The following is a 22,134-nucleotide window of genomic DNA, read 5'->3' as shown; positions in this document are numbered from 1 at the left end:
CACAAGCATGCGCCGCACCCGCCTCACACGCCTAAAGCTGTCTCATTGAATAACCATGCGGATATATTGATTGTCCGCTATCCGCTGCAGGTCATCTCAGAACGGTTTCTTGCAGCTATCAATCTAAGTAGAATCGAGCGCGGATCCTGTCAGCAACTTCCTTGCAAGCCGGCTCCGCCGTTCCATGCTGTCCCTTGTAGCCCGTAGGTTCTGTGAGCGCAGCTTGCTACCACTGTTGAGGTTACGATCCTTCACTTCGTTCGATCTCCAGCCCTTGACTATTCGCTAGCCTCAAAGTCATACCATACCCCGCTCGTTCTATCTAAGTATCAAAGTAGCCACGCTTGTCCCAAACAAGCCGCACGGGGAGAGGAGTCAGTGATTGGGGATTGGCTGCTGTTCCCACTGTCACAAAGCATCAACAGCATGAAGTGCCCAATGAATACCTTCTGCGCTACCGACCTGTCTCAATGTGATTATGCGCTTCTCCGCACTTTGCCCCAGTAGGAGCTCGAACTCTATCTGCCGCTCAGGTTGGCCAAATACTCAATGATTGTTGCGCAGGCGCGGCATGAGCTTTGACACTAAGCGCTCCCACCCAAGACGGACTTCACGCCACCTCGTCGAACATGCAGAGCTACGGTCCAGGCCAGCGCCTCATGCCTCGCGTCCCGTGCCTGTAGTGTACTTTCGCCTAAATGCAGAGCCGTCCTGCCGGCTCAGGGGGTCGAGGATCGTAAATGGGTACACGAGGTCTGTCACATGCTTGGACAGCGGTCATGAATCATAAAGCATGGCGGCACAGATTCAGTTGCTTGCAAGTTATTAGCCATGAGACATCATTGCCTCTCAAGTCTCGTGCTGACATCGGCCTTCGTTCCGCACGGAGACCTTCCGCATCAGCAGAATCGGTAGGGATGCGTGCCGCTGTGTTGCAGAAGCGAGGAGCAACCAAGAGGCTGCCGGGTGTTGGATGCTGAAACATTACAGCAAGCCGACTGAGGTGTGAGCAACATTAGATCGGTGGAAGGGTGTCCTTGACCTCGGAGGCATCAGCTTGCGTCCAGCAACTCAGCTTCCTCCTCCCTCTCTCGCCTGAGATCCTCCTCGTCCTCTCGTTCTCGCACGTTAGTGGCTTCCACCAGAGTCGTACCCTCGATGCCAACTTCCTCACCTTCACCGTCTGGGTGCGTGGTACCGTTCGTACCTCCATTCGCCTGTTCAACCTTCGCCTTTGCCGCTTTCTGCTGGCTCGCTATGCGCTCTCGGACCAGACGTGCAATCGCATTATCGGTTCGCACATTCAGTATTTCCAGCTTCCTCTCCAGGTCTCGCTTGAGGTCCCAATTCGGCTTCTTAGGCTGCAGGGTGAACAGGTCCAGCGGCTTATCTGCCTTCTCCTCTTCCTCTGCTTGATTCTTGATCTCCGCCGCCAGTACCGCAGCCTTCTTCTCCAGCGTCTCTCGACCCTCTGAAGGTGCGGTTTCGAAGCCTAGCCTTGGGCCTTTGGTCTCTACATCGTAGTTTCTACCAGAGAGGTAAGTCGTCGCGACATCTGCTTCGGCTGATGCAGTGTCATGGCGCGGTGACTTTGGAGCTGGCGCGTTCTCATCCGTCTCCTGATAGGCGTCGGGCTGCTTGCGCTTGAGTGACTTGAGCTGCGCGAGGCGGGCTTTGCGGTCTTGCGCCGCGGCGCTGAGCGCTTGGACTGACGCCATGCTGCTCACAAAGTACAGATGTCGAACCGCCTATACTGCCGGTATGAATCGTGACGTGGCTGCATCTATCACCTCTTGCGAAGACTGCTGTATCATGGCTAGACAAGAAATGCAAGTCAATAGCAAGAATATGGCAAACAGCTACGCGAGTCATGTCAACCAGCACTTCACCTCCGCGGCGCTCAAAGCTCCTATCGAGCAATTTCCCCGTCTTCACCACTATTGCGTCTTCGCATGCTTGCATGACCACCTCCAATGTCCGCCTATGCTCCTATGGCACGTCCTCTCGCGCTCCAGAACAAGTAGGTCTGCCAACGTAGCGCGACCTGCGTCCCAGCCCAGCTGGCAGCAATGGCGCAAAGATGTCCATCAGAGGCAGCGAGGGTACGCTTTCACCCTCGGAGTGCGCCAGCAAGATGAGACGGTCCAACGCCCGGATGCCAATGCTCATGAATACTCGGACTTTGATGCCAACTCGGCATACCTAGACTTCATATTGGCTCGTCAATGTGCACCGCCCTCAACCGAACCCTCGCGTGCTCAGTCCCCTGCGAGCTCGAAGAAACCGGTAATATCCAACACTGCTACATGGCCGACGACTACTGAGATGTCCGAGCCAGTCTTGGCGTCGTCTATATTGGCAGAGGACGTGGAGCACTCACTAATTCGAAGAGTCGAGCCATCGCCGCGAACGCACACTCAGCTCCGTCGAAGACTGGCAAATCACTCCAAAGCTGTTCCCGTACCTCACGTTGGCAAAGTCTTCCGACCTCTTCGCAACCCTGTGGAGAGGCAAAGGGCGGCTCTCGCTCGGAAAATGCCGCATCTCAGTCCTGCAGAGATTATGCGACTCTCCACGCGTTTGCGAGCGAATCAAGAAGGGTTGGGGACACCGGCAAGGTGGACCTCAAGTCGTTCGGATCTCCAACCTACCGCTGTCTTTTCCTCTCAGTGGAATGTTGCCTTCGCTCGGCTTAGCCGTCAGTATGACCTTATGCGATTACCCGACAACCGTCGAGTCGACAATATCGGCGAGCCACAGAAAAATCCAGAAACGCAACAATGCCTTGAAGAAGTCCTGCACATGCTGCATGACGAGAGCAGTAACGCTATTGATCTATCCAACATAGCTAAGCGTTACCACAGACTCGATCGTCAGGTTTGGGCGGATGTTGCGCTACACCTGTTGAAGTACGATAAGCCCAAGGTGACGAGATTCATTCGCGCAACGAACCATCAACCCTATCCGCCCATCAATTGGGTTGCGGACTGCCTGCAACTGATTGCGTTGCATTGTCAATGGGCTGCCGGGCAGACAGACGAAGCCCGTTCTGCTACGTTCCGCGACCTCATCGCCACATTCTTCGAAGTCCTCAACCGCGAGACACTCGAACGTTGGACATTCAGCGATAGCAGCTACATTCGGTTGTTGCTGCCTTTCTGTACAACGGAGCAGGTTCGCAAGATCTTCGAGACGATAAGGTCGGGAAGGCTTCAGTGTTCATGGCTGACCGTGCTGCAACTGGTATACCGCTTCGCGCACGCTGATCAGATGGAGTTGGCCCTAGACGCTCTACTGCAATGCGAAAAGACAACTGGCGTTGAGGTGAATTCGGTGCTCTTCCGCAGCGCATGCTCCACCATACTCCGGCAAGCCAGCAGGCACCCGGACGGCTTGCGGATCTCTCTACGCATCATTGAAAATCTCAGCCAACTCGGTCTGCATTTAAATGTTCAACTCTTCAATATCGTCCTGCTGAACTCGGTGGAAGCCGGAGATTTGGAGACGGCTCACAAGCTCTACCGCTCCATGATCGAGCAGGGCCATCAGCCGGACAAGCATACCTGCGCCATCCGGCTCAAGGCGTGCAAAAGCGACATTGATAACGCCAAGCTGTTGAAGGAAGTCATACAGTACACGATTGAGCATGTCGATGTGAAGAATGAAGATGTCGTCACCGGCGAGATCTTGCATTGCCTAGCGCTGCACCACGTCAAGCATAATCCTAAGACTGCATTCGAAACAGTCGCCACCGCTTTCGCCCAGTTCTACGATACCAAGCCACTCAACAGATTGGGCTTAAATATGCCGGGATCACCGATAACAGACTCCGACGAACCGACAGCGCCGAAGCGGGCGCCAACGTCTTTTGCAATCAAGCATCTCATATGGACATGGCTCGCCACGCAGGCTAGAGTGAAAGACGCCGCCGAGATATACGATCGCTGGCGCGAGCTGGTAAAAAGCGGCGACCCAGTCCTTGCTCCTCTGGCTGCCGATAGCGACGTCGCCTTGGCGAACATGTTCCTCTACGCCTTCACCAAGACCAAGCGATCACTCCTGAACGCTGCGCAGGTGGTCAAGGACATGCAGCAGCCGCTCCCGGCATCCGCAAGCGTCACGCAAGCTCCGCCGACCCGTATCACCTGGTCAACCTTCCTACACGGCTTCGTCAGGCAAGGAGAGATGAAACTCGCCGAACAAGTACTGCAATACATGCGCAAGCGTGGAATGGAGCCCGACGTCGTGACGTGGACCTCGCTGCTGGGCGGATATGCGCAGGCGCAGGATGCCGAAGGTCTGGCGGAGACGGTGCGAAGGGCGGACGAGCAGGGGACGGTGTGGAATCAGTGGGCTGAGGTTAGTTTGAGGAGGTTTCGGAACAGGGAGAAATTGAAGTCCATTCTGGATGAGCAGAGGCTGCAGCAGAGTTTGGATTTCAGTGGGGAGTTGAAGGAGGGCTTGGGCGTGAGGTTGAGTAAGGCAGGGGAGAGGGAGGGTGTGCGTGGCTTACGGGAGAGTGCGAGAAGGCCGTTCGGCGGAGAGCGACACGCAGATGCATCGGCTGAGCTTGAGAAGCTGGCGAGTAGTAGTAGCGTCTCCACGTAGATAAACAGACACCATTTGCCTCGTACACTCTCTGTTTCGAGAAGCCGTTTGCCTTAGGCATGCATCCTCATTCCGTCATTAGCAACTCCCAACGCGTCCACTTCGCGTCAGGCTTCCGCTCGCAACATCCACCACACATCATTTCCGGCTTTCTTTCCCGCTCAAAGCAATGTTTGCCTCGCACTATCACGCCGATCATTCGACGCAGACATTCCTCCCGCGCATCCCCTCCCCACTCTCGCCCATCAGCGCAAATAGTCAAATCCATGGCAGATACTCCTCGCCTTCCAGCTATATGTCGGACGCATCGAGCGAGAAGACGAGACCGCAGACACGAGGCAAACAGGGATGGAGCAAGCGGGCGGCAAATTTGAAGAAAGCGCCTTCATCACTGTCGAAGTCAGACGAGCTGAAGGAGCGGCGGCGGCGGATGTTCTTGCAGAAGGTCAGGGATGGGCGGGAAGAGGGGAGGTGGGAGCGGAGGGGTGAGGATGTACGTATATCCCAACCGTGTGAGCTGACGCTGGTGAGGATGGGGGCTGATCGTGAGGTGTGCTGCAGATTATGAGGCTGGACTTCATGCAACGACAGCGAGCATGGGAAGCGGAGCAAGAGCGCGAAGCATCCAGTCTACCCTTTGACCCTGCCGAGGAGGAAGGAGAGGAGAGGGAGGCGTTTGTCTTGCCGATGTCGAGTAACGCAATGCAGATTTCAGCACCAGCGAGCCAACTCCGGCCCGAAGAGGAAGTGGATGAGGTGCTGCTGCGGGAAGAGGAGGAGATGGAGGCGCTGCTTTCGCTTATGGCGAAAGAAGAGGTGGAGGGTGAGACAAGCTCGCAGCAACTCTGGAGCGACATCGATGATGATTATGATGCGCTGTTCTCCGAGGTTATGGAACACGACGAAGACAGGCAGCAGCAGCTGTACTCAGCTGGTGTTGTCCGAGAAGATGGGAGCGAGGCTATGGATGTCTCATGATGGATCTATGTTGACTTTCGGCAATGTTTCGGTATGTGATTCAGCGAGGTGTTTGGCGCACGTCGATACCGGTTTGCGTGCAGCAGTAAGATTGTTGGGATCGCCATGCTGCTTTTGGGGGGTATCACAAGGAGTGTACAACATGTACAAGCATCAGAGCATCACGAGAGGCGTACTACTGCGTCGGACATCCCGCATCCAGATCGCCCAATGCCTCCTGCGCCGCGCTCATATCTCCAACTAAATCTGGCGGCGGCGAACCGGCCGCTTGCATCTGTATCCATGATACTCTCGTCAGCTTCTTTCACCGGAGAACGACAACCTTCAAAACGAAAAGCGAGCAGAGCAGACTCACCTTCTGCATCCTTTCAACAATATACTCCCGATCCCTCTCATCATCATCTGAATACCCTTTTCTCTCAAACCTCGCCACAATCTCGCCCACCAGCCGTTGCTGCTCTTCATACCGCTCCATATCCTCCTTTCCCACTTTCCCCTTTCCACTACCCTCTCTATTCCTCTCCATCCATCCCGGAAACATCTCATGCAACTCCTTCATCGGATCGTACAAAATTTCCTTATGCGTAAGTTGCGACATCATGTTTAGCAGCATTTTGTTGAAATCTTCCTCCCCTCCTTCACCCTCTCCCGCACCGCCGGATTGGAGCTCTTTCAGCATTTGCGCGAGAAGGTCTTCTTCTGAGGTTTCACGCGCGGTGGCGGCGGTGGAAGCGGTGGAGTCGGAATGCTGCATTCGCTCCATTGTGCGGCGTATGGTGGAGCTGAAGTCTGCTGAGCCATCCTTTTCGCCCGCAGCCTTCTTGCCCGGTTGGGGGACGGGAGAAGGATCAGGTACTGGGACCGTTCTCGCAGCGTCTTTCAGATGTTGTCCCGCTTCGTGATCCGAGGGTGCGGCGCCTGCGGCGATAAGTTCCTGCATCATGGTTTCGAATTGGCGCTGCATTTCGGGATTGGCATCCAGCTCGGAGATGAGAGATGACATGCCTGCTTGCAGCTGGGCGGCGAGGTCTTGTTCTTGACTTTCGCTGGTGGAGGCGGAGCGTCCGCCATCTTGGCCGTGGGCGGGTGGTCTGCCTGGACCTGATGCCGAGGGAGCGGGTGCTTGGTTGGGTTGGGAAGGGACAGATGTTGATGTCGGTTTCGGGGTTGGTTGGAACTCGTCAAGGACGTCTAGGAGTAGTCAGCATAGAGTGTGTATGTGGACGTTGTTGGGTTGGAGGGTATACCGTCCAGATCATCGAGGTCATCTTCCTCCGGGTCCGGCACGCTATCCGCTGTATCGTGAGGTGGCTTTTCCGCCATGCTGTTGTTCAATGCCGTCTGATCTCGACTACTTCCTTCTTGATGGTGACTGCGAAGGGCATGGGGTGCTTTTATGGTTGTTGCGATCAGTACGCCATCGAATACATGAGATGGTATATGGCGTAGGCCGGTCAGAAGCCGAGGCTTATCCCACTCTCGGCTTCCGTTCCGGTATCGATACCATTCATGCATGATCGGCCTAAGGCATCAGAGCTTCCGTCTCCGAGAGCACAATATGCCGAATGAAAGTGAAGCACTCGTCTCTCATTCACGCTCGCGCAACACACTAATTCAACAGCTTGGTTTCGCTACTACACTCACCTCGGTCACGCGACCATCATATTCCCCACTATCCCAACAATCTCCACGTCCATCACCGCCTCCCACATCGACGCCAAGATGTCGCTATGCATGACCCGACTCAGCGAGGAGCGGTACGCCACCATATGAGGAGTCGCAGCCACATGAGCAGTACTAATGACGTGGTGCAGGAAGAACTGGCGCAAAGACCACCCATTTGGCTTCGTTGCGCGACCGATGAAGACCCCACAAGGCACTCTCGACCTCAAGCGATGGGATTGCGCCATCCCCGGCAAGGACAAGACGATATGGGAGGGAGGGTTGTTCAAGATGGAGATGCAGTTTCCGGATGGTGAGTCGCAGACGCCTCCCCAACCATTCACGACGCATGAAGCTAACATTCAAGCCTAGAATACCCAACCAAACCACCAAAATGTACGCCCAAACCCATTCTTAAATCCCCATGGCGAACCAGGTCTAACAATAATTGCTAGGCAAATTCATTCCCCCACTCTTCCACCCCAACGTCTACCCCTCCGGCACCGTCTGCCTCAGCATCCTCAATGAAGAGGAAGGCTGGCGCCCGGCCATCACACTCAAGGAGATACTAATCGGCATCCAAATGCTGCTCGATGAAGTCAACCCGGAGTCGCCGGCCCAGGCGGATGCGTACAATCTGTTCAAGAGGGACAAGGCGGCTTATGAGAAGAAGGTGCGGCAGGTGGTCAGGGAGAACCCGGCGCCATAAAGCATAAGGGAAAGGAAGTCTCTTCCGGGAGCGTGCTAGGACCGGGGGCACAGAATGAGGTGAATGAGGGTACGATGATTACGTGCGACGAGTTATACCGGGTTTAGCGTGGCGTTGGGCTGGCTGGTGACGGAACTCTACCCAATGTGGTAAGATGTGCCTGCGGTATATACTGCTTAGGATGAGATACGCCGCGAAGAAGCTTTCCATTGAATTTGCGCAGAGCCCTACGCTCAGCCCATATCGCGCGATTTGAACAATGGGTCTTGTGCCACTTTTGGTGCCCGGACCATGATGCACATCGAGAACATGCACCATATGGAGGTCGTGAGCGCTTCTCAAGTACCGTTTTCAGGCTAATCCGTCGTGGTCTTTGCGAAGGCGACCCAACCAAATGGGCTTCTTGTTGACAACCTGGGCCAGGGATGTGTACGGATACTCCAGGTACAACGATCCGTGACCAGCGTGACTACTACCTAGTGCCCCATGTACAGGTAGGTGCGACGAAGATTAGAGTCCATGCAGCGGCTGTTTTGATTGCTTTTGACACGATGGTCAACCAGTCGTTGTATGTCCCAGGCTGGCAACGAGCCGTAGCGCGCATGAGGCAGGTAGGGTCTCTACAATCGACCTGCAAAGTTGGGAACATTCGAAGTCGCTAGTCCTGAGTACTCATTGCTAGGTAGTTGCAGACGAGATGGCGAAGGCGAACACTTGGTGCTTGCGCGCGTAGGGAGACCGAGGTGACCGTTGGCCATATCTATGTAAGGGTTTCAACACTCGATGACGGCGTTATATGCGCATAGTCTACACTGATTCCCAACTCCTAAGCCACACGCAGTAACAGCTCGATTCCTAGTCACAGTCATTGGTCTTAGACAGGCTCGACAGCAACTGCAATTCGACCATGCGATGACACCCACTCTACCATGGCGAGCCATCTCTGCCATTTCTGCCATCACGCGACCATCACAGCCATGGATATGCCGCCACTGCCTACAGACGGTACGAAGTAGACGACCCTCCCCTTCTATCCAGCAACGACTCTACTCCCAAGCCGGCAAGACAACATGGCGAGAACCAATGCGCACACCGCGGCCAAGGCGACGAGTAGCCATTGCTGCCACCATCCTCCTCCTCACCGGTGCTGGTGCATTTGCATTCAGCGACAGGATTCGGTATGCCTACATCGCCCTCGAGCGGAGCGCAAGGGTCGTCTACGTCCTGGCATTCAACATCAATGACTACTATTGGATATTGAGGAAGCCTGGTGACGACCCGGAGATGAATGCTAAGCTTTCCGCCACGCATAAGAGATGCGCTGAACGGACATTAGACGCCATGGAGCGCAACGGGAGTGTCTTCATCAAGCTGGGACAGCATCTTACGAGCCTGAATTACATACTGCCAAACGAATGGTGTGATACCTTCATTCCGCTGCAGGACAAATGTCCGATCAGCAGCTACTCTGCCATAGACGCCATGGTGAGACAAGACACCGGGATGGGTCTGGAAGACTACTTCAGCGACTTCGATCCACGACCGATCGGAGCCGCATCTCTCGCACAAGTACACATTGCCACCCTGAAAGCCACCGGCGAGAAGGTCGCGGTCAAGGTGCAGCATCCTCACCTCGACGAGTGGTCCAAACTTGACATTGCTCTTACAAACTTCACCTTCGGAACGATCAAATGGTGGTTTCCAAGCTATGACATCACATGGCTCGGCGATGAGATGGCCACCTCTCTGCCCAAAGAGCTCGACTTCCGGGAAGAGGGGCGGAACGCATTGCGAGCGAAAGCTTACTTCGCCCGGTTACCGCAATACCCTCTTGTCATACCGGATGTCGTCTGGGCTGACCGACGGATCCTTGTGATGGAGTACCTTACAGGCCATAGGTTGGACGATCTTGCCTTCCTTGACAAGAACGGCATAGACCGGGACGAAGTGTCTGCCGCACTTGCGCGCATCTTCAACGAGATGATCTTCGGCAAGGACGCGCCTCTACACTGTGATCCGCATGGAGGCAATCTTGCTATCCGCATAAACCCAGCCAAACGCAGACCGAGAAACTTTGAAGTAATACTGTACGATCACGGTCTCTATCGAGACATTCCTGAGTATCTTCGCCGCGCCTACGCACACATCTGGCTCGCCGTACTATCGCAAGATATGAAAGAGATGCGCAAATACGCCTACGAAATCGCTGGCCTCGACGACGACGAGTTCCCTATTTTCGCCTCGGCCATCACGGGACGAGACTACCGTGTCATCAGGTCCGAGCAAGGCGTTGCCAAAGAGCGCAATACGGAGGAGAAGCGCGCTTTCTCGGAGGCACTCGGCACGGGTGGACTGCTTGAAAAGCTTGTTCATCTTCTTGCGAAGGTCCCAAGAGTCATCCTGCTGATCTTGAAGACGAACGACCTGACGCGGAGTCTGGACGAGAACCTGCATACGCGAGAAGGACCCGTGCGGACCTTCATGATCTTGGCACGCTATGCCGCACACTGTGTGTTCGAGGAGCAGATTGAGGGGCTGGGCAGTCTTTGGTGGCCTGGGAATCTTTGGCTGTACAGCATTGCACTGCTTGACTACGGGCAAGTGGCGGCGAAGTTGAAGGCTTATGAGTTGTATCTAAGCGCGAGACGGAGGTTGGGGTATACATCTGTACTGGCGGGGATGGATGGGTTGCAGCGACGATGAGGTAGGCGAAATGTACAATGCTAAGTTGGGCGCTCCCAACACCGAACACAAGCTTACGAGCGCCATCGGCTCTTGAGTGCGTGTGTCAGGTTGTTGATCGCGGAAATGGCACCAGACCCCGCTTGTCATGAAACACGCATGTACGTGATCCAAGTACAGAAAGGTTCGAGAAAAGCAAGGTAGGTCTCTGAAGTGCAGATGACGGTTCGATTGTCGTGGGAAACAATGGCAATTTTGTGGAATCATTTTCAATTGTCTGTCGAGGCTGGGGATTCGAACTAGGCTGGTGTTTCCCCTTCGCTCAGGCGTCCATTCAAAGACCTCTACTCCTCTCCTTACATCCCACAGCAATCCTCGTAAGTCGTATGCTCGAAAAAGTCGGGCAGGTGCGTGGACGGTCCAGCTGGCAGCAGCCTCCAGCGCGGCGGCCATTGCCAAAGCTGACAGGCAGGCGGCGAATGTGAACCGGGCAGAGATCCGGGCCCCATCCAGGTACCGCCGAGATCACTTGCGCTCTTATCGTGTTCAAATGTGTCCTTTCTGGCGAGGAGATTGTTCGGCAATGTTATGATTGGCACTATCTAACGACTGAGCGATACGCCTACGCTATAAAGAGGCGCAACCTCCCCCCCGTACAGGCGAAGACCTTAGGCACATTTTCGTGTAGAGAATGTCGATTAACGAGTGTCTAGGAACACAATTATCAGATAGAAAAGAATGTGTCGTGACTCTCTCCGCTCGCGCGTCCCACGCTCCCATCATGCTCCCCCTCCCCATCAGGCACCACATCCGGACGCTGCACGCCACCGTTCGCAGCCACAGGAACCATCGCCACCGCATTGGGATGTGCGTTGTCGCCCAGGCCCTCCTCTTCGTCTGCCGGAATTGGATTGACCTCAGCCGTTCGTCGTAGGCATCTAAGAGCATGTCAGCTCAGCCACGGATGGTCTGCATAGCATGATGTGTTGGGAAGATGTATACACACCTCTGCAACTAGCTGCGCGATTCCCAAATGCAGTGAACCGCGAGGCCTACGACGAGGGCGAGTATGGCGGCGACGAAGAGGCTGATGATGTCCCATTTCTTGTCAAAAAGGGCCTGGGCGAGCGTGGCGATGGATTCCTCGGAGAGAACGGCTACGACGGTGGGAATTGGTGCGGCAGCGCTGGTCGGAAGTGGTCGGGGTCCTAACGGGGGAGACATGTTGTCGATGGGAGCGGAGCGAGCGGAGAGAGCCACGAGAACAGCGATAGCCGGCATGGTCACTGGCCTATCTACTGAGTATAAGTATCCCAAGCCGACAAACCGTCGCAAAGCATCTGAGCCGGGGATGGGTCGTGGAAGCGACTTACAAGAATGTGCGGTATCTCAGCGATGGTTATTGACCTATCGAAGATTAGCATCCCAAAACCGTAACTTGTCACACAGCATTCAAGCTGGAAATCAGTTGGAAGCCACATACAAGGATCGTGAGATAGCGAATGCTGATGTGTGATATTTCAGCGATAGGAATGGCGCAGCTGCATCCGATTAGCATCTACGTTCGATATGCTTAGACGATGACCATAGCACACTTACTGACTTGCCGTTGGGGAAAGGGAAGAAAGGAGAACAAAAGCTGGGAAGAGGCGCATAGATCAAGACCGCGTTGCTGTTTACGATCTGGCTGCAACTACCTACTAAGTCACGACGAAGAAGAAGAAAGTCCTGCAGGAGACACACCAACGCTTGCCTCCTTAATCGGATCGCGCAGCGCGATGTCAACGAACAGCAGTCGCATAAAGCTTCGAAGTACCTGCGACTTCCAATACCTTACATCTCACAGCAATCCTTGCGCGCCCTTTGCTCAAAGAAGTCGGGTAAGTGTGTGGACCGTGTGGCCGTCAAGAGCTTCCAGCCCAGCGGCCACTGCCGTAGATCGCTCATCTTCTTGTCGTGCGCAGATATCTCCTTCCTCATAAGAAGATGGTTCGTCAATGCCTTGATCCTGTGCGCCCAGTGGCTAGGCGATAAGCCTACGCTATTCTCGACCGTGGTTGTGGCTCCACAACGACACACCTTGTACGCAGTGCCTCGCTTGTTGAGCGTGTAAGATATGGTGTACTGCACGCTCCACCCACTGTAGGAATCGGACCGTGACGTAGAGCATTCGATGCCGGAGATCCCTGTGAAGTAAATGCTTCCAACGGCTGCATTGCCCCGTAGTAGGTCTTCTTGAGAGGTTGGCTCGCATATCGTGCGTGGAATCACGACGGACCTGTCCATGTAGAGCTTGTACGCTAACCCGTCGAGGCCTCGATCATGCAACACTCCATACACTGAGCCTTTGTATTGACCATTGTAGGATGTATACTTAAAAAAGCTTTGGATGGCGCGGATAGCGCATTCCACAGGGAGCGCAAGCACCTGGCAAGGTTCGTGCAAGTATTTCCAGAAGAATGGCGCTAGCGTAGAGCGCTCGGAGGCCGTGAGGAGCGTGTGGTCGTGTGCCGTGCGCAGCTTGTCGAGGCAGCCTGATATGGTGGCGTAATGGTCTCTGTCTTCCGCGGTGAGAGCAGCCTTAGTGTTCCGCTGGTAGTCAACAGCCAGCATGAAGGTCAGGAGGTTGGCGAGTCGACGGCTCTCCTTCAACGCGCTGTCGGTGAAAGTACCTGCGTCGAATTCGTTGATGTTGTGTTCGATTCGACGTAGTAGCTGCTCTGCCTCGTCCGGTTGGCCTGTCGTACCGTAAGGAGGCGGCGTCTGCTGGGTCTTCTCAGAGTCCATCGTTCCAGGAGTGGTGGAGTAGAGCTGTCGCAGTATGTGTCGCGAAGGACTTTGTGGTGCATAGATCATGCTCGAAGAGCGCGGGCGCCCCTTAAAATAATGGTCTGCGGGACCCTTTTGCGAAATGCCGCGTGTGTTCTTGGATTGCACATTCCCCCAAGCGGCCGTCTTGGACAAATGCGTGGCGTGCAGTTGGATGCTCGTTTGAAAATGGAGCCGAAACTCAACGCTCGAGCAACAGCACTGCCCCATTTACAACCCAAAGCTGACATTCTGCCACGCCGCATCGACACTCATGTTTCGCCAAAACTGTCTGGAGATGATCTTGCCGCACCGCGGAAAGACTGGGCATGGTGTACGCCTAAGTAACATACGCTTTCGGTCACAGCCACGCAGCAGGCCGGAATACGCCGAGTTCGTCCGCATCTCAAGCCGCGGCGAAGCTACCATACGACAAGCGGTTGCCTTCCTGTTTCTCACCGCCAGGCTGAATGAGTCTTCCAAATGCAAAGTAGAAGAAAGTAAGAAGCGCGATCAAGGCGAGCAAGCTGATGATGTTCTCCGTATCCATGTTGACGTACATTGGGCCAACCATAATGTCGCTGTGAAAAGACATTGCCGAGTTGGTAAACGAAAATGTTCTTGCAAGCAGCAGTTCTTCTGGTCCTCTCTGGTTGTGACGTTGTTGGGGGCTGCAGATAACAGCTTTATGCAGGTCTTTTAGGGCTATGGGGCGAAAAGCAGTGAAGCTTGCGAGAGGGAGAGTTGCTAGAAAGGACAAGAGATCGCTTACCCTAATCATCCCCTTATATGAGAGAGTTGCCAGTGTTCTTACGTGCGATTACCGCAAACCATCTCCGAGCGAAATGCTCACATGGTCTGGCCCTGCTGATCGGTGAGTGGGCTGAAAGCACTACCCGAAGAGGGAGACGCATGCTCCGCCGCATGCCGATTTAGCTACAGCCAATTCCGTATCAGCTGATGCTGCGTGGGTCCAGGAAAAAGCGATGGAAATGAGACTTGAAGCGAGGAGGAGCTGAGATCGGTTAGTCTGCGCCTTTGCACTGCCGGCTTGCCGAAGGCCGTGATTCGGGCCATAGTCGCCTCACGATATCTATGCCTTTCAGGTTCCAGAGCGCTCTGCGTACGGAGCTAACCCTGGGCGTGCAAGTCCAGTATATTCTGTGATCTTTCCAGTGTCTAAATTACAGCAAAAACGGGTGTGTTGTTAGTACAGTCATACGGCCTGCCTACGGATGCCTCTTTTATCCATTATAGATACAATGACTGGGCTGCCACGATGTCCCTCCTGACCTTCGTCAGAGCCGACTCGAACTTCTGCTCTAGTTCTTCGCTTCCCATAACCTTGCCGGCTTGAGCCATCTGCCGCAGCAGCTCCTCCAGTCTTCGGAAGAGGCGGATCAGCGAGCCTTCGTAGACGTCCGTCATCTTGCTGTCGAAATGTTAGCACACAAACCACACAGTAAATGAATCGCCCACGAGCCATAAACGAATTATACGTACCATATCGTCGCGAAGCTCGCACCCTGACACCACGCAAACACCACCTCCATCAGTTCGCACTTGAACGACTGCAGATACTCCTCCTCATTAACCACCACCTTACTCTCGCTACTGACTTTCGCTACCTGCCGAGCCTGCTCACGTATCTCGCGGAAGACCTTCGCCAACTCGTCCTTCAACGTCGGCGTCTCATTACTCTTCTCCTCGAAGATGAAGCAACTCAATGCCGCCGCACACTGCTCGGGCGTAAGCTCGTTGAAGAAGCGATTGAACAGCAGCTCGGACAGCACAAGCTCGTCGCCCGTGGAGATCTCGCACGCAACGCGCGCCTTCAGCTGCACGACGTCTGCATCGTTGATGAAGCCCAGCCGGCGAAGGACGCGCTTGCGGTTCTTCAGCTCATCCAGCTGCAGCACACTAAGCGCATCCGAGATCTGCTTCCGCTTCGCCTTGATCTGCGTTGTCAGTTCTACCTTTGCCGCGTATTGCTCGTACAGTTCCGGTAATCGCTCGGATTTGTGCAAGGGGTTGTTGAGCAGCTTGTGCTCCAATACCTCAATCTTCCTGAGTAACCGCTTAAACCCTTCGTCAGTGATATGCATGTTCTCAATTGGATCCAAGATCGCAATGCCATCTGGGAACCGTGCTTTCACCTCTTCGAGCGTCTTCCGCATTGTGTTCCGGCTCTCTTGGGTCCGGAGCTCGGCAGGTAAGAACACTCGAAGATGGCCCACTGCGTCAATGGTGCCGTTCATGATGGAAAAGACCTCCATCTTGCCTTTCTCGCCAGGTGCAGGCGGCCGAACGCCTGGCGGTAGATCATCGTTTAGCCTTGCGCCCACCGGCGGCGGCGTGCTGTCTGCGGCCACCGCCATTAACACGTCAATGACGACGGCGTGTCCTGGTGGTATGTCTTCAGCTGTTTGCCCGCGGCCAGGTTTAACTTTCATAAAATTGACGACGGCGCCCCAACCGAAGTCGTAGTCCTTGTACTTCACCCGCACTAAACGACCAGACTGCAGGAACTTTAGTAGGTACTCCTCCCGTGTTATGGTGGCCTTCATTTCTGCTGCGTAGCTGTTTAGATTCTGTCGAATGTCATAATACTCTTTGATCTCTTGTTCGTTCTCTACCACCATATCGGCACGCTTCTGTTCGAGTTCGTGAAGCTCCTTTTCGAGACCGGAAACGGAGGCAGCGTTCTGGAACTGGAAGAAACATCGCTCGAGCATGAACTCTGGGCTGATAGCCTCGACACGCATGAGGTTGAGTATCATGTTGTAGCCGAGATAGAAGGCGCTGTTGAGTTTATCCTGCTCACCGCGGACAATGTCTTTCGCAACCGCCGGCTCCATTTTCTCGTCGATCATCATGATGACGATACCGCGTTCATCGAGCCCACGACGACCGGCGCGACCAGACATCTGAATGAACTCGCTTGGCGTGACCCATCGCTGAGATACGCCGTCGAACTTGCGAACGGAAGTGAAGACAACGGTCTTGGCTGGCATGTTGAGGCCGATGGAAAAAGTTTCAGTGGCGAAGAGAACTTTGATGAGACCTTCTTGGAACAAGATCTCAATCGTCTCCTTTAATATGGGTAGTAAGCCTGAATGATGGATGCCGATACCGCGCCGTAGCAGAGGCAGTATATGCTGAATCTGCGGCAGCTCCTTGTCTTCATCCGACAGCATCTCGATCGCGGAGTTGAAAACCTTGGTCACCATTGCCTTCTCCGATTCATCGTTGAAAGCCAGCTGACTCATCTGTAAAGCGTAGTTCTCGCACTCGCGCTTCGAGAAGGAGAACACAATGACGGGATTGTAGTTCTTCATCATGATCATCTTCACGATCTTGTAGATGTCCGTTGGACCGTCCCTGCGGCCACCTTTGTTGGTCCGCTTGTCTTTTCCTTTGCCCTTGCGCTTCGCCATCGGATCACTGCCATCATCGCCGGCCCGTTCTTGAATCGCAGACATGGCCTTGTTGAAGTTCTCCTCGCGGAAGACGCCTTTCTCGTCGACTACTAGGTGGATCCCATCTGCGCCAGCTGGGAAGAAGTAGTGTTGTAAAGGTGTCGGTCTGAAGTCGGTGTAGACCACGTGACAAGGCTGGTTGTGCGTCTTGGTGATCCACTCGGCGAATTGCATGGCATTGGGGATGGTAGCAGAGAGAAAGACATAGCGGACTTTGTCCGGGAGCAGAATGATCGTCTCCTCCCAGACGACACCCCGTGACTTGTCGCGCATGTAATGCACCTCATCAAAGACCACCCAAGCGACCTCGCGCATGATCTCTGAGCCTTTATACAGCATTGAGCGTAGAATCTCCGTGGTCATGACCAAGCAGGTTGCTGTAGGGTTGATTGTCACGTCTCCGGTCATCAAGCCAACATCACCGAACTCGGCAGAGAACTCCCGATACTTCTGATTGCTGAGCGCTTTAATCGGGCTGGTATAGATGACTCGCTGGTTGTTCTGCAGACATTGTGCAATGGCGTACTCGGCTACTACCGTCTTGCCTGCGCTGGTGTGCGCCGAGACTAGCACACTCTCATTGCGCTCTATCGATGCGATGGAGACCTCCTGGAAAGGGTCGAGCGTGAACGGCCACTCTCGCGCGGGCTTCTCGGGCCGCTTGTGCTGCGATATGGGAACGTATTCGTAGTCTGGTGGCAGAGACACTTGATGGCGTACTTGATGCGAGAGCACCACAGCCTTGTCTTCCTTTTGACCTTGCAACCCAGCGGATGCTGCAACCTCGCGTGACTGCTCTGTTTCAAAGGTGTCCGTTACCACCGGCTCGGGCTCGTCGTCCCTGCGCTGTCGCTTGGCGACCCGGACCTTCACATCATCGCCATTGGGCACGCCGTTCGCTTCACCGTTGTGTGTCTCCCGTCCATCCACCGTATGAGCATCACCATTCTGGTGTGGCGCTTCTCTCTTCACAGCGCCGTCTGCGGCTCGCTTCTTGCTCTTCTCCTTTTTGGCGCTGCTGCCAGGCTTTGGCGCCTTCTCGTCGAACACATCGAACAGCTCATCCATTATCGAATAACCTGTAACCCCTGCCTGGTCCGGGTATGGTGGGTGGTCCAGATAGCTTCCGCTACGAAGTAACAGCACGAAGCTTTGGCAGTCCAAAAGTTTGGCTAGCGCATACGCACGGACGGTTGTTAATGGCAAGTCACGAGGCTGAGCGCAACATTTCACCGTGCTCATCTTATTATTCGCTGCTGTGTCCCCTACAACTACCCTTCTCGTGCTGGTGGTGGGACGAACATGCCGAAGCAATCATTATAGAAGATGGCGCCATAGTCATGCTCATTATGGCATATGCCTGTTCTTACTGCTGCCTTCTGAGCTTTATACTTTGGGCGTTCAAGTGACCACCCAAGCGGCTACGCAGCTGTTGTTGGCCAAGCCTGATCCCACTCCTTCTGCGCCTTTGCCTTACCTAACGCGACGAGTGCTCTGACTGCTGACTCAAGCCATGCCACCATCTCACACTCTCCTGATCCTGGGGCGTGATGGCTGTGCAGCTGCTGTTGGTAAACGACGAAGGGTAAGTTCAGTTGTACTCATATTGTCTACAGTGTTTCCTTCTTGATCGATCCTTCACTCTCGAATACGCAAAGACATGTTTGCCAGACGGAACGACACAGCTCTACTGGAAAACTGCAGCTCGAACAATTGTACGACTTCGAACCCTCAACACATGCATGTTGGCCTGATAGTCGGGCTGGTCCTCGGCGTCACTCTTGGTGTCACTCTGCTTGCGATTGCCTTTCGAGTATTATACCCTCGGTACCTGGCCCGGCGACGAGTCAGTTCGCAACCAGAGCTTCCGCCACCGGTGCAGCAAAAGCCGTCTGCCATGCGACAGCGCTCTCTGCCAAGCACACAGCGCTCCGCATCTCGACAGACGACTTCCATTATATCGGCAATGGCCTCACCTACCGTCTCGTCTCCGGTCACAGATATGGCGACGGCTTTCAACCTTCAGCGACTGAGTGCCCCGCAGTTACTACCGACACAGATGTCGCTCAGCAGGGTGGAGGAAGAAGTCTACGAGCCATATAGGGCTGTACCACGATAACGTTCAATACCATCAAACAGCTCGTCGCGAAGACATCAGCCCTGGCTCGCTACCGTCTCGATCTAATGAGACACTGCTGGCGCGAGAGGCTCTCAATAGGCAGATTTTACAGTGCGGAGTTTTAAGTAAGAGGGAAAGGTTCGCGGCTGCAGTGTCCGATGATCTTCTAGCCTCAACACGAGTGATGACTTTCCTTAACCACCATCTGAGTGTGGCAAAAGAGCTGGATGAGAAGGTGGACCTTCGGAGTAATGCCTCTGTGACAGAAGCATGGCCGCGTAATGGTGTCATATCACCACAATAGTTGTCTTCTTGTAACTAGTACTAATAGCCACCGATGGCGAGGAGTCTTTGAGTTTGTGGTTAAAGCCACTATGAACTTGTACTAATCTGTCAACCCACTTGTAGAGCTGAGACGTCGTGCCTTCTACGCGCTGGCCCCGTTGCCTCCGTCTCACGACGCTCCTAGTCTTTCATCCGTGACCGCCTGAACTACAAACGATTCAGGATTTGCTCTCAGGTTGCCTTGCTTGCTGCAGCGGGCCGCCGTGTAGATCAGGATATAGCGCAGAAGGATTGGCACGCCTTATCTAGACCACATCCGCCTACGTGGCTTGGGTACATCTGTGGTTGTTGTGTCCCGGGGCGTCACTAACGCGAGCAGCCGGGTCTGTGACAGTCATGATCGATGTCTCGGGTCTCACGTTCTTCTGTCGCGGTGCTGAGACGTTACTCCAGAGCTATCCCGCGATGATATTGAGCGCAATTCTCATATTGACTGCATGTAGGATCCTTCGGCTGTAAGCAGTATCATCGGTGCTCCTTCCAATTGGTCTTGGTCTTTGGGAGAGCAGCAGCTGTCATCGCCGATACATGTCCCTCTCTCGGTTTTGCAAGCGCTCGCGCCTCGCATCACTCTCCCTCTGCGCCCGATCCCGGTCAGGGCTTCGACTCCTCGTCCGTCTTTGGTCACCATACCCGCCACGATCGCGGTCACGATACGGCGCATCCATGTCACGGTAACGTTGCGGCGGCACGTCTGCGTCGCGATAGCCACGTGGTGGAGGCGGCGCATCTGGGTCACGGTATGCGTTCTCCTTGCTGTTTCGGCGGCTACCATCGTAATGGCGGGGTGGTGGGGGCCGTCGATCATCGTAGTTGGGTATATACGTATCGACGTCTGGTCCGCGTCTACCGCCTCCGGCTCCGGCCCCGGCTGGAGCTCCGGCACCAGGTGGTGCGGCAGTGGGACCACGACCAGGAGCGTCAGGACGAGGCGGTAAATCCGCCGGTCGTGGTGGAAGGTGGTGACTGTTCGATGGCAGCGGAGGAGCTCGACCACGCTGTTCCTGTCTCCACCCCGGTTCACGGGTAGGTGGGGCTTGCACTGGTGGTGGTCTGCCGCCGCGGCGGTCATCGTATCCTCTCGGTGGTGGACCACCAGGCGGACCTCTTTCGCGGCCATAGCCTCCTCTTGGCAGTCGATCTGCGAACCCGTACCCGTTTGAATATGTTCCGCCCATCGCTCCAGTGCTGTCCCAATCGTCTGGTCCCATACCGACAGTGCCACCAGCCGGTGCAGGTGGAAGCGCGCGCTGCTTCTCGTGCCCTCTGCGGCGCGCATCCAGCTCGTGGCTATCCTCATACTTCGGCAAGTCTTCTGGCCTAGCTGGATACGGCTTGGTCTTGAAGAATTCATGCTGCAGCGCATCGATGGCGTTAATGCGCTTCCTATAGTCGAGTAGCAGCAACTGCTTGAGCAAGTTCAGACCCTCTGGACTCATGCGCGAGGCAAAGCGCTTGTCAATATCGCCCTTCTGCGCCTCGAAGTCTTTGTGTCCTTCGCAACCGGGTAGCTCGGACCAGCCCGGCATACTTTCTTCGGTGGGCGAGCCAACGAGCTGGAAGATCCGATGGCATTGATCTAGGTCGGTCCGGCCTTCTAGGATCGGCTTGCGCTCATACATCTCGCCGAACACGCATCCTACACCCCATAGATCAATTGCAGGAGTATACCATTTGAACGTTAGGAGCAGCTCAGGCGGCCGGTACCAGCGCGTTACGACAAGGCTGGTGTATTCCCGGTCAGCCTCGCCATTGCCCTTGCCCGGCTGAGGTCGGGTACCACTATAATGCCGCGCCAAGCCGAAGTCTGCAATTTGCAAGATGCCCTTGTTTGAGATCAGTATATTGGCAGCCTTCATGTCTCGGTGAAGGATGTGGGACTACAGTAAAGGTCAGCTGGGCCTTAATGAGGTTGACATAGGTCGCTCACATCATGCAAATAGCGCAGACCTTCCAAGAGTTGCTGCATGTAGCACTTGATCTGTGCTTCCGAGAAGCGGATGTCCGGGTTGGTAAGCATGCCGCTAAGGTCGTGGTCCATATACGGTGTGACCATGTAGAGCGTGGCTCGCTTCTTGCCACTTTTGCCTTTGTCGTCAGCTGCACATCGTCAGGAACGAGGGTACTGAACGAATCACACAAATAGCTCTCGACCCACCTTGCTGCCTCTCAACAGCCATCTCCTCCAAGCGCAAGATGTTCGGGTGACTTAGCATTTTGAGAAGCTTGACTTCCCGCAAGGCTGTAATGGGGAAGCCATCCTTCTCATTGTGCATCAGGATTTTCTTGAGAGCGACGAGGTTGCCAGTTCGCTTCGATACTGCTTTGGAGACAACACCGAACGTGCCCTCTCCGAGCTTCTCCGGCATCACCTCATACTCTGCGATCTTGGTGCTGCCGCGGAAGCGTCGTTGAGTGGGATCTATCAGAGTCGAAGCTGGCGAGCCGATTTGCGCCATCCTTACGCTTCCGATGAATGGAGCGTCTCGAGAGGCCTGCAATGTCCAGCACAATCACTTGATCCTTACGTGCTTAGGTTAGGCGATATATGTGCGCAGGCCGTGCTGCTGAGCTCTTGAGCACCACGCATCTGATGGGCCGGTGTCGCGCAGCGCTCCGAGACCTCAAAGTCGATGGAAGCGCACTCCGTGACTGTTCGTGACATCCGATGTGAAGATGGACGACAACGCGATGTGATCGGCATGCAAGCGTCGGAGCCATCTCCGCTCCACGTCGGCAACCGC

General features: G+C 54.8%; 12 protein-coding genes across 12 annotated transcripts; 6 read left to right on the top strand and 6 right to left on the bottom strand.

Annotated features, from left to right (window-relative positions):
- The first annotated feature begins 341 nt into the window (after positions 1–341).
- BAUCODRAFT_463740 (uncharacterized protein) lies at positions 342–921 on the top strand. Its single transcript, XM_007677778.1, has 2 exons — positions 342–503; positions 565–921. Exons 1-2 carry the CDS (start codon positions 427–429, stop codon positions 788–790), a joined length of 303 nt encoding a protein of 100 aa, XP_007675968.1. The 5' UTR covers positions 342–426; the 3' UTR covers positions 791–921.
- BAUCODRAFT_463741 (uncharacterized protein) lies at positions 922–1,911 on the bottom strand. Its single transcript, XM_007677777.1, has one exon. The coding sequence runs from the start codon at positions 1,716–1,718 to the stop codon at positions 1,053–1,055; it is 666 nt and encodes a 221-aa protein (XP_007675967.1). The 5' UTR covers positions 1,719–1,911; the 3' UTR covers positions 922–1,052.
- On the top strand, positions 1,910–4,654 carry BAUCODRAFT_33443 (uncharacterized protein). Its single transcript, XM_007677122.1, has one exon. It carries the CDS (start codon positions 1,984–1,986, stop codon positions 4,606–4,608), a length of 2,625 nt encoding a protein of 874 aa, XP_007675312.1. The 5' UTR covers positions 1,910–1,983; the 3' UTR covers positions 4,609–4,654.
- A 123-nt stretch (positions 4,655–4,777) lies between these two features.
- Positions 4,778–5,586, top strand: BAUCODRAFT_147761 (uncharacterized protein; the record flags this gene model as incomplete). Its single annotated transcript, XM_007677776.1, has 2 exons — positions 4,778–5,101; positions 5,170–5,586. 2 exons carry the CDS (start codon positions 4,778–4,780, stop codon positions 5,584–5,586), a joined length of 741 nt encoding a protein of 246 aa, XP_007675966.1.
- Positions 5,587–5,761: 175 nt separating this feature from the next.
- BAUCODRAFT_68159 (uncharacterized protein) lies at positions 5,762–6,589 on the bottom strand (the record flags this gene model as incomplete). The annotated part of the gene is made up of 2 exons (XM_007677217.1): positions 5,762–5,860; positions 5,942–6,589. 2 exons carry the CDS (start codon positions 6,587–6,589, stop codon positions 5,762–5,764), a joined length of 747 nt encoding a protein of 248 aa, XP_007675407.1.
- A 569-nt stretch (positions 6,590–7,158) lies between these two features.
- BAUCODRAFT_463305 (uncharacterized protein) lies at positions 7,159–8,170 on the top strand. Its single transcript, XM_007677775.1, has 4 exons — positions 7,159–7,343; positions 7,401–7,561; positions 7,621–7,644; positions 7,704–8,170. The coding sequence occupies exons 1-4, from the start codon at positions 7,309–7,311 to the stop codon at positions 7,955–7,957; spliced, it is 474 nt and encodes a 157-aa protein (XP_007675965.1). The 5' UTR covers positions 7,159–7,308; the 3' UTR covers positions 7,958–8,170.
- Positions 8,171–9,040: 870 nt separating this feature from the next.
- BAUCODRAFT_68823 (uncharacterized protein) lies at positions 9,041–10,660 on the top strand (the record flags this gene model as incomplete). Its single annotated transcript, XM_007677277.1, has 1 exon — positions 9,041–10,660. The coding sequence occupies one exon, from the start codon at positions 9,041–9,043 to the stop codon at positions 10,658–10,660; it is 1,620 nt and encodes a 539-aa protein (XP_007675467.1).
- Positions 10,661–11,363: 703 nt separating this feature from the next.
- On the bottom strand, positions 11,364–11,863 carry BAUCODRAFT_147757 (uncharacterized protein; the record flags this gene model as incomplete). Its single annotated transcript, XM_007677774.1, has 2 exons — positions 11,364–11,555; positions 11,696–11,863. 2 exons carry the CDS (start codon positions 11,861–11,863, stop codon positions 11,364–11,366), a joined length of 360 nt encoding a protein of 119 aa, XP_007675964.1.
- A 44-nt stretch (positions 11,864–11,907) lies between these two features.
- BAUCODRAFT_33436 (uncharacterized protein) lies at positions 11,908–12,222 on the top strand. The gene has a single exon (XM_007677121.1). The coding sequence runs from the start codon at positions 11,919–11,921 to the stop codon at positions 12,153–12,155; it is 237 nt and encodes a 78-aa protein (XP_007675311.1). The 5' UTR covers positions 11,908–11,918; the 3' UTR covers positions 12,156–12,222.
- A 250-nt stretch (positions 12,223–12,472) lies between these two features.
- Positions 12,473–13,852, bottom strand: BAUCODRAFT_107453 (uncharacterized protein; the record flags this gene model as incomplete). Its single annotated transcript, XM_007677773.1, has 1 exon — positions 12,473–13,852. Exon 1 carries the CDS (start codon positions 13,676–13,678, stop codon positions 12,473–12,475), a length of 1,206 nt encoding a protein of 401 aa, XP_007675963.1. The 5' UTR covers positions 13,679–13,852.
- An 846-nt stretch (positions 13,853–14,698) lies between these two features.
- BAUCODRAFT_147755 (uncharacterized protein) lies at positions 14,699–17,994 on the bottom strand (the record flags this gene model as incomplete). Its single annotated transcript, XM_007677772.1, has 2 exons — positions 14,699–14,879; positions 14,951–17,994. The coding sequence occupies 2 exons, from the start codon at positions 17,992–17,994 to the stop codon at positions 14,699–14,701; spliced, it is 3,225 nt and encodes a 1,074-aa protein (XP_007675962.1).
- A 1,626-nt stretch (positions 17,995–19,620) lies between these two features.
- BAUCODRAFT_463451 (uncharacterized protein) lies at positions 19,621–22,094 on the bottom strand. Its single transcript, XM_007677771.1, has 3 exons — positions 21,531–22,094; positions 21,321–21,478; positions 19,621–21,270 (listed from the first exon to the last, which is right to left on the bottom strand). The coding sequence occupies exons 1-3, from the start codon at positions 21,847–21,849 to the stop codon at positions 19,906–19,908; spliced, it is 1,842 nt and encodes a 613-aa protein (XP_007675961.1). The 5' UTR covers positions 21,850–22,094; the 3' UTR covers positions 19,621–19,905.
- Between the last annotated feature and the right edge of the window lie 40 nt (positions 22,095–22,134).

The sequence above is a fragment of the Baudoinia panamericana genome (genome assembly GCF_000338955.1).
Source record: "Baudoinia panamericana UAMH 10762 unplaced genomic scaffold BAUCOscaffold_5, whole genome shotgun sequence".
Taxonomy (NCBI): domain Eukaryota; kingdom Fungi; phylum Ascomycota; class Dothideomycetes; order Mycosphaerellales; family Teratosphaeriaceae; genus Baudoinia; species Baudoinia panamericana.
Note: the sequence above shows the minus strand (reverse complement) of the source record. Positions and strands in the feature narration are given on the sequence as shown.

Bases quoted from the DNA above. Each gene is read 5' to 3' on its own strand.
- BAUCODRAFT_463740 (XM_007677778.1), top strand. From the start codon at position 427: ATGAAGTGCCCAATGAATACCTTCTGCGCTACCGACCTGTCTCAATGT. The intron at 504-564 runs GTAGGAGCTCGA...ATTGTTGCGCAG, and splicing joins CTTCTCCGCACTTTGCCCCA to GCGCGGCATGAGCTTTGACA.
- BAUCODRAFT_463741 (XM_007677777.1), bottom strand. From the start codon at position 1,718: ATGGCGTCAGTCCAAGCGCTCAGCGCCGCGGCGCAAGACCGCAAAGCC.
- BAUCODRAFT_33443 (XM_007677122.1), top strand. From the start codon at position 1,984: ATGCTCCTATGGCACGTCCTCTCGCGCTCCAGAACAAGTAGGTCTGCC.
- BAUCODRAFT_463305 (XM_007677775.1), top strand. From the start codon at position 7,309: ATGTCGCTATGCATGACCCGACTCAGCGAGGAGCG. The intron at 7,562-7,620 runs GTGAGTCGCAGA...ATTCAAGCCTAG, and splicing joins GGAGATGCAGTTTCCGGATG to AATACCCAACCAAACCACCA. The intron at 7,645-7,703 runs GTACGCCCAAAC...AATAATTGCTAG, and splicing joins CCCAACCAAACCACCAAAAT to GCAAATTCATTCCCCCACTC.
- BAUCODRAFT_33436 (XM_007677121.1), top strand. From the start codon at position 11,919: ATGGTCACTGGCCTATCTACTGAGTATAAGTATCCCAAGCCGACAAAC.
- BAUCODRAFT_463451 (XM_007677771.1), bottom strand. From the start codon at position 21,849: ATGGCGCAAATCGGCTCGCCAGCTTCGACTCTGATAGATCCCACTCAA. The intron at 21,479-21,530 runs GTGTGATTCGTT...CTGACGACAAAG, and splicing joins AGGTGGGTCGAGAGCTATTT to GCAAAAGTGGCAAGAAGCGA. The intron at 21,271-21,320 runs GTGAGCGACCTA...CCTTTACTGTAG, and splicing joins GTCTGCGCTATTTGCATGAT to TCCCACATCCTTCACCGAGA.